At 37.8% G+C, this 16,989-nt stretch overlaps 2 protein-coding genes across 3 annotated transcripts; one reads left to right on the forward strand and one right to left on the reverse strand.

The window, feature by feature from the left end:
- Positions 1-4,655: 4,655 nt before the first annotated feature.
- LOC112452135 (acidic fibroblast growth factor intracellular-binding protein) lies at positions 4,656-10,938 on the reverse strand. Of its 2 annotated transcripts, none has more exons than XM_025012205.1 (7): positions 10,636-10,938; positions 10,343-10,544; positions 10,026-10,253; positions 9,687-9,914; positions 9,343-9,597; positions 9,189-9,250; positions 4,656-4,798 (listed from the first exon to the last, which is right to left on the reverse strand). In XM_025012205.1, the coding sequence occupies exons 1-7, from the start codon at positions 10,718-10,720 to the stop codon at positions 4,671-4,673; spliced, it is 1,188 nt and encodes a 395-aa protein (XP_024867973.1). In that variant the 5' UTR covers positions 10,721-10,938; the 3' UTR covers positions 4,656-4,670. The 2 variants fall into 2 exon arrangements, with proteins under 2 accessions (XP_024867973.1, XP_024867974.1); XM_025012206.1 differs by lacking the exon at positions 4,656-4,798 and adding an exon at positions 7,916-7,954.
- On the forward strand, positions 6,197-9,094 carry LOC112452136 (pyruvate dehydrogenase E1 component subunit beta, mitochondrial-like). The gene is made up of 5 exons (XM_025012207.1): positions 6,197-6,453; positions 6,676-6,738; positions 6,988-7,194; positions 7,277-7,907; positions 8,121-9,094. The coding sequence occupies exons 1-5, from the start codon at positions 6,445-6,447 to the stop codon at positions 8,270-8,272; spliced, it is 1,062 nt and encodes a 353-aa protein (XP_024867975.1). The 5' UTR covers positions 6,197-6,444; the 3' UTR covers positions 8,273-9,094.
- Positions 10,939-16,989: the final 6,051 nt, after the last annotated feature.

Raw genomic sequence — 16,989 nt, forward strand, 5'->3', positions numbered from 1 at the left:
GTTACATTTATGATATTTTACAGCTACTTTATAACTAAGTTACGTATATAAATGTGTACTCAATATCGATATGTACTAGGTATTATCCGCGGTCTGTAATATGAATCGCGATTCTTTATTTGTGAGCAGAAAATGAACGCGCGAGCAAGTGAGGAACTTTTCTAGCGAGAGTCGTTGTCAGAGATTAATCCGAGGATTCTTCGTTTATTAACGAATAGTGTTAAAATATTTCTTTCAACATTATTCGACTGTAAGGGAAGAGTTCTTTTTATAAGAATCGTATGAGGACTATTAATATCCTGCGGAGTAAAATTTCTCAGTATGCACTAGATACACATTGTGCATTCACTTGACAAATTTTCATTCTTAAGAGTAACTCTTGATATACGTGGAACTTTCTGAAATGATCACGGACTTGGGAGCAATTCCCAATCGTGTTTACTACAGATATTTGTCTGTCGAGAGTCGCTATTGAGAGTGATTCAATCGAGAATGAGTTATCCGGCATTGAAGTGCTTTCAATTTAACCCTCGCGATGGAAGAAATATATCTTTTTAAATTTATTTTTCCTCATTATCGTCGTCAACAATACGTCGATACTACTAACGTCCTGTGAAAGACAAGTGTTATGTAGGTTTACATTGCAAGAAAGCCTTGTCTCTCGATTACGAGACGCATATATATTTTCAAAACTTCACGATATAACGTTCGTATATCAATGGATATTTTTATTCAGCTTGATATAAACTCTTGAAAGTGCATCAAACGCGAAAGTATAACAACGAAGCAGGATGAAAAATGTACGTCCTCGAAGAAATCCTTGCTATCTTGCGTTGCAGCATCTCGTCCATCAAGTCAGTTTGTGCATTTCTGCTTTTCAAATCAACGCGCGAGACAAATCTTAACAAAATCGTATTCATATCGAGCTCTTCGAGCTTTCTCTGTCTACCTCAAGTCCTAAGAAGCATGCCGCTATTTATGTAAATTAATTTTAGAGCGATGAATTGTAAGATGCGAAAAATGATATAATCAATTTAATAAAAATACATAGTAATTTAATTTACAATTATTTTACAGTCGAAGCTTATATTTGGAATAAAACGTGCAAATTTTTTCTCCATTAGATAGAACAATTTATATGGTTCATTAAAAAAAAATATATATATATATATGGAATTACATTTAAGAGAAATATAGATTATGCTAAATTATTTGTTGAATATCGATTTTTCACTGCCTGATTAGCGACGGACACATTTTTCACCCTACTTCGACGAGTAAGGCAGTAAAATTAAACGTACAAGAAGGAAGAGAAGAAACACACTACAAAATGTTAGCAGTCGCGCGAACGCGAGGCGAGGGATTTACCATTCGTTTGTACATACTTTAGCGGTGGCGAAACGAGAAAGAGTAAATTTTTTATATGACACAAAAAAAAGAGAGAGCTCGCGCGAGAGCGGAGCACGAAAATCTGAGGGATTAAAGATTAAAGGATCGTTCTGTCACATGCGCTCACGTTGCAAAAGCAAGAGATCGCATTCAAAGAGATTCGCATGGCTCGACAGCCTGTTTCGACACGCATGTGTGTGCGCGGCGAAAGCAAATTCTTAAGGACGATGTTATCTTTTCATCGTCAAACTTTCGAACTTGACAGAATATTTTTTGATGCATCGCACGTTTACAGAATAGGGCGACGAAAAGCGAGCTCCCTTATTCTCTCTAAATCTCTCTATCCTTTCTCTGTCTTTCTCTCTCTATCTCTATATCTCTTTCCCTCTTTCTCGTCGGAATTTAAAACAAGTGCATGTTAGTTCGCTAACTAAAGAATGAGATAATTGTTACACACTCATCCGTATACGGATTCTTTTAATCTCGGTATATTGTTACGTGTTTTCGATGGATCCCCTGAGGAAAGGAAAACGCGTACGGCGTCGAATTAAAGCTACGTTTTTGCGCTCGATTCTCGGTTTAATTAATGTATTTTTTTAAAATCGAGATGCGCGGATTGCAACAATGGTGCCTGATGAAAATGCCCTTATCACGCTTCGGAATTTTCTTTTTTCTTCGTCGTATTGAGCCGAATAAATTTTTTCAGACATAAATTGGAAGAAATCCAAGTTAAAAAGAGACTTTTAATATTAATATATTTATTTTAATTATTAAAAATTGTCGAGATAACTTTCGACAATATACATAGATAGCAAAATTTAATTTAATCTCATCGTCGATTTTCGCACTTGACAGAATATTTTTTTATGCATCGTCTGTCGACGATTTTGACTAAAAAATTAGTGTTATCAAAATACTAATTTAAACTTGATCGTCCAATATACGTCAGTGTCAGTATTGAAGATTATAACATTTTATGTATGATTGGAAAAAAGATAGAATAAGAGAAAACAAGGATGATTCAGAAGCCTGATAAGCGCGTTATTATACAGCTGCTTGAATGTTTCGCCACTAGCATCACAGCGACCAGCGAAGCGTGATGTAATTGCACGACTTATCGTCGCGTCGATGTATATTGATTAAGTAAACGCGGCCTTACACACACCGTAATATGATAATTACCGTCGCGAATGTGATGAGATTTTACGAGAGCGAAAAGCCAAGGCGCGAGCGAGACTCGTTTTAAGCTCAAAGAAAGCAAAAGTAGGAGGAAGAAAACGAAAGCAAAGAAAAGAAAACGAAGCGCGGGGAATTTGGAACGTTATCAAAAGTAAAAAAAAAAAGAAGCTAAATTATTATACTACACTTATCGATGCTAATGACGTTAGAATTATTATGATTATCGTGGTTATTCTTACTATTGGTAATTCTCCTATACTCTACGACTAATTAGATTAGGACAATTACGAAATGATCTCTCTCTCTCACTCTTCTATCTGTCTTTCTATCTGTCTGTCTATCTGTCTGTCTATCTGTCTGCCTGTACCTATTTATCTGTCTATCGATTTTATCTCGATCTGTTCGTCTCTGTTTACTCCGTCAAAATGGTAACTCGTCACCGATTGAACTTCGATACGAATATTTTTGTCGCCAGCTCTCTCCACTTGTTTCTTTGTCTTTCTTTCCTTCTCATTCTGTAATAATTTCCTTTCTTTTTCTGTCAGTTTTTCTTCTTTACTATATTTCTCTCTCCCTCTCCCTCTTCTCTTTTCCTTTTTTCTTTTCCACCTATCTCTCTCCGTTTTGCGTTGAAACTATGACTTTACTTGAATCGAAGAGATGGTCTCTTTACTCTAGCCAGTGTTCTAGTCGATTTAACTTTTAACTCAACTGTTGTTCTCTCGTTAATAAAAATTCCGACAAAAAAAAGAAGCAAAACAAGATACAAAAAAAAAAATACAACACATATCCCGACACTTTATTTCCTTCTCAATAATCGGCACGATTTGATCGGCATATTCTATCGGTATCATCCAGTCATGTGTTTTTCACGACGAAAAGAAAAGAAAAGAGAACAGAAATCACTCGCTCTCATCGTTTGTCGCCCACATAGTAAAGTCTAGAGCGGAAGGTAAACGTGGTATGAATGTGCGCATTTTTCTGTAAATAATGACATAACACACACGCATGTAACACGCAACATCTTCATCGTAGCATTGTCATTGTAAGAGAAAAACGGCCGAAAGGGGAAAATCTTGTAAAGAGAAGACGGAGTTAGAACGGATTCGATCTCGATTTGAATTGCCGAAAGGCAAGAAAGGAGATACGGAAAAAAATTAAAAAAAAAAAAAAAAAGATTTAACTTTCCATCCTTCTTTTCCCTCTTCGTTTCGGGTATTCCAACGGAGCTCGAATCCTCTTTAATTCCGTTCTTTCTCGTGTAGGGAGAGGAAGGAAAAGAAAAGATTGAAAGGAGCATGAGTTTCATTGTAAATAAGCGACGCGCAATTTTAAATCTTCGTGTCATTGTCTCGCCAATTTCTGAGCCCGTAGAAAAAACGAAGGAAGGAAAACGGGAAAATCGCTTGCTTAATCGGAGTGCTTAACGTATGAATGATAATCACCGCCTGTCTCATTCTCTCTTTCTCGCTCACACATACTCCTCTCTCTCTCTCTCTTTTTCTCTTTCTCCCTTTCTCCCATTCACCCTCACTCATCGGAGCATCAATCGCATCTCTTTACTCGACTGCAAAGCGGAAACGACTGTGATCTAGTATAGTGTTACACATCGCATGAAGAAGAAGAAGAAGAAAAAGAAAAAGAAGAAAAAGGAGAAAGAAACAAAAGAAAAAAAAACTATCGATCGATCAGTGCTTAAATGCGACATCGACCATAATCATGACAACGTAGATTATGAATGTCTCGTAGCGATTAAGTATTTCTTATGGACTCACGCATATACATAATATATATATATATAAATAAATAAAAACGAAAAAAATATAAATATAAATATAAATATACATATACATATAAATATAAATATATACATATATTACGCCGCGCAGAGAAAGAGGCTATATGCGAAAACGTTGGTATACGTTCTTTTCATTTTTTTTTCCTTTTGTGGAGCATTTGTGTAAGTAATTTGCATGTGAGGCAAGAGAATGCAAACGCATACATGTAATTGCAATTAATAAAGTATACGTTGTAAAATGTATAATACATATGTCCCGTAGAATGTGTACCTCTGTGTTCGTTGCGCGTGTGCTCGTCCAACTTCATCTCGCGCTTCTCGCGGCATCGCATCCTGCATGTGAATCATCGTCCAGCACCCGGCATCCTGGTGTTGCTGGGCAGTGTCTTAAACGCAATTTCGGCAATTCGACAAGGCCACCGGAAGAAAGCACTGGTGCAATAAAATAAAAATTAATATTCTCTTTAAAAATGCTTTTTTCTCAGGACGTTTCAGAGGTTTAATTATTTGAAATAAAGAGTGTAAAAATATAAAGGCCGATACGCAGGCAACAATTTTAAAGGTTTAGTATTCATAACTTCGTGATTCAAAGAATTGCGGAGTGATTCCTTTGAGAAATTTTTTATGCGAATGTTAATAATATCCAATATGAGATATTCACACCTCAATGAACGTTTTGATTCGACTTACCTATAATGTTACTATTAAACTCGTGGTTAATGTTCTAGAACATTGTCACAGTAGTAATTTTGAATTTAATTACAAGTAATTATCAATATTCAATAAGTTTTAACTCGGACTCTTTCGAACCTTCACGATTAGAATTTCTTTTACGCGTGGTGCGTGCCCATCACGATTAGAATTTTTGAAATCAATATGCTACTGCCATCTGTCGTCTAAAACTTCTTCTATCTCGTTAACATTATTTCCCGATCGGTAAATAAAATTTTTTACAGATTTATTGACATTTTAATATTTTTAATTTGCTCTGATGAAATAAAATAGAAAGAAAGATATGATGTTGCAAGAAAAACATAACATTTTTGTTGCAGGACCGAGTGACCAAGATATTCCTCTACGTTTTCTTATCATTTCCTTTGCTATTCGACTGCTTATACAAAAACAAAAGATTGTCTCGTTTAAACTCAACTGGAAATAATTATTATAGCTGTGAATCGACGTTGATTTGACGTCGATGAATGGTCAATGTCGTATATACGTTATACATATAAGTTAAAAAAAGAGATATATAATCTAAAATGCTCCATCTGATCTATTAATTTCGATCTGTTTCTTTTAAGAAGTACTATATTGATTCGCTTCATTATGTGCCTCTAATGTCCGTTTCTATCAATGCAAATTAACTTTAATCTCGGTTTAGCTTACTTTTTATTTGTTTCTAATTTTTAAAACTAGAAAAAAATAAAAGCTGATAAGTTAAACCGAGATTAAGTTCAATTTAGCTTAAGTTAATTAATCTATATTAACAGAAATAGACATATTTTGCATTTGAAATTAAACTCGCGTCTATATTTATAAGTATCTGCTCTTTCAAGAGAAAAAAAATTGAAAGAATAAATAACGAGATGCACCATGCACCGGCAAGGTGCATCGCTGCGCTCGAAAGGAACGGACTCAGCGTGTAGGAACAAAATTTGAATCACGACTCCGTGTCGCAAATTACTTTGCGTTTCAGATGCAATCGCGAGAGAGATATACAATTCGACGGTGCGGCTATTACGTATTCGTCACGCGATCGCCTAATCATCCTATAATTTTGCTTTATCAGCACTACTCAATTCGTACGAGATTGCCGCTTTCGAAGTTCGAACGCCACTGCCAGTCGACGCGCCGCCGTTTCGGACTGAGGACCGTGGCACGTTTCGTAACAGTCCCCCGAACGGTACGCGTCCTTGGCTCTGTTAACGCAGTCTCTGTTTTAGTACAGGAGACGAGGATTTTTCTCGGACGTCTCTCGAGTCGTCCTCCAAAAGAGAGAGAGAGAGAAGAGATTGTTCTCAGAGAAAGCCTCACCGCGAGAAACCTCCGTCGACCCGCTCCCCCGTCAACAACGTAACATGCTCACGGTAAAAGGCTCCGGAAAACGAGCTGTCGCAATCGGAATGATCTATTCCACGTTTACGGCAGCCTCTTCCATCTCATCCGCTGTGATCTCGTTATAAATAAACATCGCGAGCGCGGAGGAGCGCGAACGGCTGCTGCGAGTAGAATGGACATTGTTGCGGCTCGCTCGCAGAGAAGAGATTCGATCGTTTTCGGACGGATTTACGATGCTCTTTTGCTTTCAGACCGCCGTAAGGACCGTCGTCCGCCGATCGTTCTCCACGTCGAGATGGGCATCATCGCAGCAGGTGATTTAACTCCGCCGTTAAACCTAACCTAAAAGAATCGGTCCGCTGGACACGTTGCGCGGGCGCGACGTCAGCACCCGCAAACGGTTCCACGTTGATCGACAGCTTTCTCTTGCTCCCCTTTGGTCCTTCTCGATTTGACACCTCTCTTATGTACGATCATTCAGAGAAGTGGAAACGTGAAGGACATGAAAGGTCATTCTCAAGTACCTCAGTGTTTTCTCATGGAAATTTGTGTGAATGTGCTAGATGACTGTGCGAGACGCTCTGAACTCGGCCCTGGATGAGGAGATGGAGAGGGACGAGAAGGTGTTTCTTCTCGGCGAGGAGGTGGCTCTCTATGACGGCGCGTACAAGGTTTCCCGGGGTCTCTGGAAGAAGTACGGGGACAAGCGTGTCATCGACACGCCAATTACAGAGGCTGGTTTCACCGGTATCGCAGTTGGAGCAGCTATGGTATGCGTAGAGCAATCTTCATTAAACTTTATTTGTTATAGTTTTATTGATATGTTCCTCTATTTATATGAATATTTTCTAGGCCGGCCTGCGACCAGTCTGCGAATTCATGACATACAATTTCTCGATGCAAGCGATCGATCACATTATCAACTCTGCCGCCAAGACGTATTACATGTCTGCGGGTAGAGTCAATGTGCCAATCGTGTTTCGCGGTCCCAACGGTGCCGCCGCAGGTGTCGGGGCGCAACACTCGCAGTGTTTCGGTGCCTGGTACAGTCATTGTCCTGGCTTGAAAGTGGTGTCACCCTATAACAGCGAAGACGCCAAGGGTTTGCTCAAAGCAGCCATTCGAGATCCTGATCCAGTGGTGGTGCTCGAGAACGAAATATTGTACGGTGTACAGTATCCTATGTCTGACGAGGCTTTGTCCAAGGACTTTGTCTTACCCATCGGCAAGGCTAAGATAGAGCGGGTGGGCAATCACGTGACCTTGGTAGCACATTCCAAAGCTGTCGAGGAGGCTCTCGAAGCGGCCAACGAACTTGCCGGCAAGGGAATCGAAGCCGAGGTGATTAATCTACGTTCTCTTAGGCCGTTGGACATGGATACCATCATACAATCTGTGGTGAAGACGAAACACCTGTTGACGGTTGAGCAGGGTTGGCCGCAGTGCGGTATCGGTGCGGAGGTCAGCGCGAGAATCGCTGAGAGTAAGTTTTGATCAATCTATGTCTCCCATTTTACTTGTATTGAATTTCTGTTTTCAAATCAGAATCAGACAATCGAAATTAGAGCTAATTAGAATTAAATTTTTAACGCGCTGCAAAATATTATTATATTGTTCAGTTTTGAAAAAATTTATCGATTCATTTTAATTTATTTATTCTCAACAGTTTCCTCATTTGCTTAAACTTTTTTTTCAGGCGAAGCTTTTTATCATCTTGACGCACCTGTGATTCGTATCACAGGAGTCGACACGCCTATGCCATATGCAAAATCGCTGGAGATTGCGGCCTTGCCACAGATCAAAGACATAGTGTATGCCGTCAACAAAGTGTTAGGAGTCACGCAGTAGTCAATTGTACGCGAGTACTTAGGTGAAATGATATTTCTACGATTTTCCTGACGCGCAAGTTTTCCTATCCCCGCCACAATCTACCCAGTACAGCGTACCTTGTCTAAACATCGATGAATAATAGTAGAATAAATGCAGAGGAATGAATGACAGTAAGTACAAAATCTCCGTTCAGTAAAGATAATACTCTGTCGCCACTGGGTAGAATATTTTGAAAACATTTCCTTATAAGTTTTTTGCGTAAAATTCTTACAAGGAGGTACGTTTGAACGAAAATACGTTTGTACATTCATTATAATGTATAAACGAGGTTTAAGCAAATGTGCTTCTTAAAATAGCGCGCAAAATGTGCGATGTGTATCCTGTACATTAGTATATACATACACACGATATTAATAATGTTATTAGATAACGCGATAATAAATGTAAATATATATTTTAGTAGTTTAGCGATATTTTATTTAAAATACCCAAATGTTATAGTTACCAACATTGTTATAGATGCAAGTTTTAAAATTCAATTCATTTCATTAATATTCACATTGGATTTAAATAAATTAACATTAACTTCCAGTTGAATAATTACGAAGTGGTAAAGAGATAACCGAGCTGCCGTGTCTATAAAAACTGCCTTTCACTTTGTAGAATTCCACATCGCGCACTTAATTGAAAATATCACTAACTTATAAGAAAATGTTGATAGTGCAATATGCGTTATCGCATATATGTATATCTAAGTGCACAATTACAGGCAGCATACAATATGTTGCATCTGTCTACTATTTATTACAGAAAATTAATAAATACTGTACAAATGATCAATCCTATCGTTTACCTGTACCTTCTAAGTATGTATATTATCACTACATTATATATTCATTTTTTTCACATCAATATAATCAAGTATGATACATACGTAATAGGCAGCACGTCACTACTGTCATATAACGTTCAAACGCATCTCTCAATTCTCCTTCTCTGTGATAAAAATTGAATAATTAATATTTCTTACGGTTCCTAATACTTGAACGAAATTCTATTCATGCATACTAATTACTGCATACCCTTACCTAAGTACATCCATATCAAGAGCGCACTGTGTATAGACAGATAAGAAATTTCGTAGGTCAGAGTGTGTCCAATTGACTTGTCGCCAAGGTTCGATACATCTCTCCACCAGTTCCAAAAAGAAGAATCTCAATTCTCGTGATCTGTGCAAGTTGCATCCAATTCCGAGTATCGCTCTCGAATACGAACGGAAATTTAAGTCCAGTTCTTGATAGGATCGATCGAGAAGCATTGGTTTGAGTTTAAGGCATACTAAACTGGAACATACCGGTATTTCACTCTATTACTTTTGTAGGACGTTTGAAGGAACATTATTGCTCGTTGTTTTATATAGGATACAACATACTGTTTGTGATGTTTATCATTTTCTAAAAGAATCCTGCATTCCGATAATTCCTGTAAGAACTCCCTGTCTAAGTCAGTGTCAAAGTATTCAGATCCGACACAACGATACGTCCATGAAGCCATCATACTGTTCGCACAATGATATAGATCGGGAAACGTTAAAAACTGCAATTTCCTCTTATTCATTTCAAATCGCAGGCACGCTATAAACACCACTGCGGCGTATCGCCTGTGCAATAATTAAAAACAGCTAGTCGCATGATTCTTATTATAATTAATTATAAACTCGTGCTAGGTTGTTACAGGAAGGCTTCTATAAGGAATCATGCATCACACATACTTAGCGAGGTCCTCAGAAAGTAAAAAATGTTGCTTGATATTGGTTGCGAGAGAACCTGGCAAATCCTCCACAGTTTTAAACACCCTTTTCACGTTGTCGTACTGTCTTCTACAACTTTTCAACGTGATCCCTGTCTTTTCCGCTACCTCGTCCATATCCTTTCTACTCTTGGACGTAATCTTTTTTCCCAATAACTCGCGTATAACAACATCGTCAAATTCGTAATACCTGAGATGAGCAATTATCCATATCAGCCTCGCAGGAGATTAATAACAATTCCAGCTTCAATTGAAGGGCCACGTCATGCGTATTCTTACATTTCTATGAGCATTTGACTGGTCTGCGGCTCAATCTGAAAGGCCAGCTGTTCGCTGGCGAGTTTCGGAGGAGTGTGAAGCAGTTTCTCGAGCAGAGAGTAGGTGCGATAGTGGTCGAGGATGTCGGATGCGACCAGCTCGAGTGGCGCGTTAGTCTGCTGACAGATTCCTCGCTGATGTAGAACGTTGACCGCATCGCTGGCTATAGAAAAAGGCATTCATCGCGTTAGGCTCGCAGATCCAAATAATTCCTCGAAATAAATCGAAAGAGACGAAAGAAACTCTCCACTCACAAGTATGCCCGTCGACCCAAAGCTGATAGATATCAGGATCGACCAGCGTATAATTGCTGATAAACACGTCAACCTCGGACAGCATGTTGAGGTTATGTTCACGTCACGATCACGAACATGAGATTATCGCCGAAACCATTGCATCATCATTCCTTGCGTATCGAGAAAATTAACTAATACGATATTATTATCACGTTTCCGTCTTGAAAGTAACAGAATTCAGAATCCAACGAAGATCCGTCAGCTGAGCACCTGTCACTTGTAGGTTAGCTTAAGATTGGCGGCACTGGCGCGGGTGATACCGCCGCCCGCCGCCATGTTGGCAAAGGAGATCAAGCTTCCGTTTGATTCACGTAGTACCGGCGCTCGTTCGGTTCACGTAGTATCCGTTTGAATTGGTGGCTTCGTTAGTTAATAATGTTATAGTTATATGCACGGCGCGGGCGGCGAGAATGGACGAGATTGTATCTGAGCATGTCGAATCCGTGCGAATCGTCACGAATCGGCCTCAGGATCCGGCGATGGGGCAAAAATATTGAAGACCTCTTACGCCGGAAGGTAATTAGGTTAATATTAATGGTCGAGATCGCGTCTTAATGCGTAAATTGAGCGATCGAAATATCACTTGTCCGCCGGGCGTCTCGTCGGCCGACGCGTCGAACTTTCAGCGACGACAGCTACAAATTTCGCGTCTTGCTGGCGTTATTATTAGATTATATCGCGTTATTACGAGCGTTACCAATAGATTTACTATTTATCTCGGTATGTAATGGAGAGATACGGAAGGTACGCTGTGGGTGAAACGTACGTAATAGATATGCACGAAAAAAGTGAAGGAAGGGAGACGCCGAAGTGCTATATCTTGCTTTTCAATGCAGATTCCTGAAAATATTAGATGTGTTTGACGAATATTTCATATTTACAATAATATTGTAAATAAGTAATAATATGTCTTCGTGACACGCAGGACATGGACTAGCCGAGCTGTCGGGGATGTCGGAGTGCGAAATCACGGAACGAGACGACAAGATGGCTTCCAAACGTTCGCTGTTAATGATGTTGTACGCGGGATTTCGGTGAGTGCGATAAAATAATATTTTTAATTTATTGTAATAATTGTTAAATATAGAAAACTCCTCGCGTTATCGAGAGACTATAATTAAAATACTTTTTCTCCTGAAAGTCGAGCGTAATGATTAAATTTTAATTTAATTCTGGCGATAATTAAAATTTTATTTGGCGGAAGATTAAAATATGCACATCAATTTTAAAATTTTGAATTAATTTTGAGCGAATATTATTTTTTGCAATATTTGAGCGAGGAGTCGATTAAAATGTGAACAATTGTCTTTATTGTTACGGTACCACAATATTTTTTAAATTCACAATTAATGTCGTAACTTTTAATGTAACGAAAAACGTTACATTAAAAGTTTTAATTTGACGCTGTTTTTGTGAATTTTCAATTTTACATATTAAATGATTAAATAAGTTTGTAATTCAAATTATGTTTAAGCAGATTAACTACGAATTAACTGAGAAATTAGTTTGCTTTATAAAAGTATTTCATAATTTACCATAAATCTCTAATTTTCAAGTCTCTAATCTTTTAGAGATGTTTGTATAAGATAATTACATCTAATACAAGGCATTTTTTAGTAAGAAATGTTTATCGAAAGATGTGTGCCAATGTCTTCTTAATTATTTTAAGAAGTTAAAAGTAATTTTTTTTTAAATATATATATTATCAAAATTTTTAAAAATTTGCACCTTCTGCAGCACTTTTTGCGCAGACGCGATATTATAATATCACGAAACTGAACACGATTTTTCTTTAATTTGGAATATTACTTTTGCAATTTAATTTTTATTTCTCCAATGTCTTTCTTCGGCATTATTATTCACGAGTAAACTTGAATTAAAGTCGACATCCGACTTCAAGATACAGCTGTCGAGCGAAAAGGTCACACGATGTTACGTGGCGATACAGCCCAAGTCACATGTCAGTATTTTATCGGTGGTGCATTATTTTCATTTTTCCGCCGTAATCTCATGCTTAATTAAAGTAATCGTCGGACTTTGGAGCGAAATAATATGAACAGCATAGAGCCAAGTGTGTATGAACGCACGCACGCATGCACGTACGTGCGCACACATATACGTAAATACGCCCACCGGCCGCAATTCCGTGCGATTGATTGACGGGCGAAGTACAGTATAGTAGCAGCAACAGCAGTAGCAGCAACAGCAGCAGTAGCAGCGATCGAAATTGCCACTGCACTCGCACTCGCACTCGCACTCGCGCGGACGCAATTAATTCGCGGCGAGACGATGTCACGTAACGTTAAACTCGTTACCGTGCGGGAAACGCGCGTTAACCGGCTACGACTGCCAACGCGAGCGGATAAATATTGTAGTACCGTAACAAAACCTGATGGAACGCCGGATTCGTCTTGACCAAGTATCAATCGGGTCCCACATAACAGAATGATGAAACAATTTTCGCCTGTTACGCGTTAACGAGATGTGGAAAGCATAATGGAAATACTAAAATTTGAAGACTAGAATAAACTTCGTTATTCGAGGCACAAATAAAAAGGGTCTTATTAATTCCGAAGTTTTCGTCACTCCTGTAATAAAGTTGTTATATTATACTTTGCATACTATATTTCTAAGGTAATAATAATGTTAAAATATTTTAACGATGAAAGATTTTTAAATGGAACGAAGTTTATCCAAGAAATATTATTATTACGTTATTAAACAAAAATAAGATGTGAAATTTCGCAAAATATGCATTTTACCTATTGAACAAAAAGACTTCTCTCTTTACATGACGTGCTTTTTCTCTCTGTATGTATATTAGCTACGTTAATTTGCATTAATATAAGAAAATACATATACAACTCTACCGTTGTGTGCGGATGAAAACACGAAGAATGGGCTTGCTCGATATGAGTTAAGACATGTACTAAATAAATACTCGACAATTCTTATCTGCACATGAGGTCTGTGAAACTGATGCAGACTTCGCACTTTCCTTGTTTCCTTACTTAAATAAACACATACGAACATGACATATACGAACAAAAACGGGGATTAAAGAAAAAAATTATCTGTACATTTATTATTTTACCCAATCTTGCATTCTTGTGTCCTAAAATTAAACTATCGATTGTATTATTTCTATCTACAATTTTACCGCGCACTTAGCAAGAGGAATAGCTAAATTTGAGGTTTATTAAAAAAAAAATTACGTAAAAATTTAATGTTATTAAAGACTTAAAACACGCACGCCGCATTTTGTGCTAAATCTACGGTGAAAATATTGGACCATCTCCTGCATCGTGTTGCGCGATATTACAGACGCCATTTTCGCGTTTTTATTCCTCGTAATTTTAAAGACTAGCAGGTTATTTTTGCCTATGCAGTAATTACAAATGTATTACAAATTAATGAAATATTGCATCCAATTTTACTTAGCAACGGCATTTACCCTTAAAATATTTTTCAATTTTTCTATAAAATTGCTTCTTTACTAAAATTTTTTTATTAAAATATTTTTTACTATGGCGAGAGAAAAAATGTATTATTGATTTTATTAGTATTGCGATGTTTATTTCATCGGGATTATAAAAAATAAAGTTTATTTTTAAAATAAAGAATGAGAATTCGCGACACGATGCAAAGGAAGCCGGACAAATTTATATAAGTAAAGATTACGCTATTTCGTCGCTGTCACCAAAGACATACACTTGATTCGCACAGAGTCGCGGTAACTATTATTTCCCTGTTGCATTAAATGTCGCTAACGGACATACTCGGTTTCGATTTTGCGGTACGATGCCACCCATTGTCTCTCGCTCTGCCTGGTGCTTGTTTTCTTTTCCACTTCCTCTTTCCCGCCTCTTCACTCTCGCGTAGTCCTCCGCCACTTCACTATCTTCTCTCCATCCCCTTTTTCCCCTCTTCCGCTCTCTACGTTTCCTCTTTCTCTTCCTCTTTCTTCTCCTCGCAGCTACTCGCTCGCCGTTTCTGTGTCTGTCTCCCGGACGGAGGAAGGAAACGCTCCAGGAAATTCATTTGCAGAGACATGGCACCGTACAGCAAAACACGAATGATATATTTACATGGCGCCGAGGGAGAAACCGACGAGATGGATTTACTCGAGAGAGGTTTATCGAGCGTTACGCGAAGGGAAGGGGAAGAAACGTGAAATGTATTTTTTGAAAGAAACGCGCTAATCCACTCTTGAAGCCGTGCGGATGTTCGTCTATAGTTTTTGCCTTCATCCGCCCCATGAATTCTTCCCGGTTTTTGGGCGTGGCTGAGAAATTTGCGACGTGAATTTGAGTACGACTTATTTCAACGCAGCGACGGATTTTAATGTCTCCAGGCGCGATTTCAGTCGGATGTCCTTATGATATCGAGACTCTAGATCTTTACTGTGCTTAATAGAAATAAAAGCTTACCATCATGAATCATCAATGGATTCAATAGACTTCAGTTAACATATACATGTATGGTAAAAATAATATATATAATAATGTATATATATTAACATGTTATAGCAAATTCTGCATCATTAACATTATGTATGAATAAACTTGACTGAATATTGCAGACTCGATAGTGCATTAATTATTTTTGTTGAATAAATATATCTAATGAAAAACTTTATCACGTATAGCTTTAAAGTAATAATAAAAACTTCGTAATATTTTTAACAGCTATATTATTTTGAGATTGATTAAGGCGGCATAGAAGTTTATGAGAATTGAAATATGGAAAGAATCCATCTCGTTGGTTTCGCGTATTTTAACGGCACTCAAATGCGAGAAAATCGATTGATTTCTCGCTTATTTCGCACTCGGGCCTGTAAGATTTCCGTGAAGAAAAAAAAATACATCGATATCGGGTCGCGTTTTATTGCTCCGAGAGTTTTCGACAAAGTCAAGCCGTTTATCTTGACGTGTCAACTACAGTCGGCGCTTAGCGTGCCGCTTAATAATATACTACGCCATAATCGCACGTATTTACTTCTAGAGTAATCGTTATTGCATTATATTGTTTGCTCTCTCTCTTTCTCTCTCTCTCTTTAGTCATGCTCGCAAGCTAACCGTCAACGAGAAGGTGATGACGTTTAATCCTATTTTAACAATAAATAAAATTTACGAACATGCTTATCACGCTTCTTAAATTAAATACAAGCCCGGGGTCGATATAACAGTTTCGGATTGTGCATTAGATAATGAGAAAATACTGTACGGCTTCTAGCGAGTTGTTTGTCGTATTGTCGGTATTATCTAAATTGTCGCCATATCTTCGAGAAGTATATTTATCAAGTAATTTTATTACACGGTCCATTTTTCAGAGATGCAGTCTTGCAAAGTTCAATGACAAATTTGCTTGTAATAAGATGTATCTCTTAGAGATGTTTGATGTCTAATGACCAAATAGATTAAAAGCAATTGACTTGATTGATTTAATCCATTCATGAAATTATTATCTTCGTATGTGATATAAATTGTTATCTTTGTGATATAATATTATTACGGATTTCTCGAAATGTGACGATAATTTGAAATTAGAAGTAAAGCCACTCACAACAGATGAGAAGCCCAAGTATTTGAGGATATTTTCCTGCAAAAATTGTACTTTTTTCCCATATGCTTTTGTAAAGAATTAGATTAGGATAATACCAATACAACATTCACTACAAATTAACATATTATGATCACATTGCATTACTGAAAGATAATCAGTCAAAATCTGTAATCTGGAGATTTACATGGGATCAGAGTATCTTCGGCGGTGATTCGCAGTAGAAACAGCCTTACGTAGTCAGACGCAATGGGGGCACGCGCAGTAAAGTTCATTGTCGAAATTGCCCAAAAGGTCTCTCGCTATTGGCTTGTAGATATACGGCGGACACGCGGGGGTGTCGGTATTTACGCTAAAATACGTAACGAGCTCTCTCCACGCTTCGGCTCGCCTTAATTTACGCCTTAATTTCCCCTGGCGCCGCAAGCGTTAGCTCGAGTCGATCTTGTGGTTTGGGCAATCAACTTAAGGATGGGATTCCGGGTTTCGAGAATACACCATTGTTGCATCACGCAAACTCATATCTTGTTATATGGTATATCAATTGTATTCGTTTTTCATTGATACAAAAAAAAAAAACATAATAAGTACAAGTAGGATTTGCAATTTAAATCGTTTGAGGCAAATGAGGCATTTTATTAAAATGGATGATATATGATATCAACACTTTTTTATATATGCATGATTCGCACATGTGGAAATTCGCACGTCATATTGCATATAACAAGATAGAAAAATTATGACTCACAT

The sequence above is a fragment of the Temnothorax curvispinosus genome, unplaced genomic scaffold (assembly GCF_003070985.1).
Source record: "Temnothorax curvispinosus isolate PA1 unplaced genomic scaffold, ASM307098v1 QBEX01002996.1, whole genome shotgun sequence".
Lineage (NCBI taxonomy): Eukaryota > Metazoa > Arthropoda > Insecta > Hymenoptera > Formicidae > Temnothorax > Temnothorax curvispinosus.

Coding starts and splice junctions, on each gene's coding strand:
- LOC112452136 (XM_025012207.1), top strand. Junction 6,739..6,987: donor GATGGGCATCATCGCAGCAG/GTGATTTAACTC, acceptor TGAATGTGCTAG/ATGACTGTGCGAGACGCTCT. Junction 7,195..7,276: donor TCGCAGTTGGAGCAGCTATG/GTATGCGTAGAG, acceptor AATATTTTCTAG/GCCGGCCTGCGACCAGTCTG.
- LOC112452135 (XM_025012205.1), bottom strand. CDS start 10,720: ATGCTGTCCGAGGTTGACGTGTTTATCAGCAATTATACGCTGGTCGAT. Junction 10,545..10,635: donor TTGGGTCGACGGGCATACTT/GTGAGTGGAGAG, acceptor CTTTTTCTATAG/CCAGCGATGCGGTCAACGTT. Junction 4,799..9,188: donor AGTGACGTGCTGCCTATTAC/GTATGTATCATA, acceptor TTATTGCACCAG/TGCTTTCTTCCGGTGGCCTT.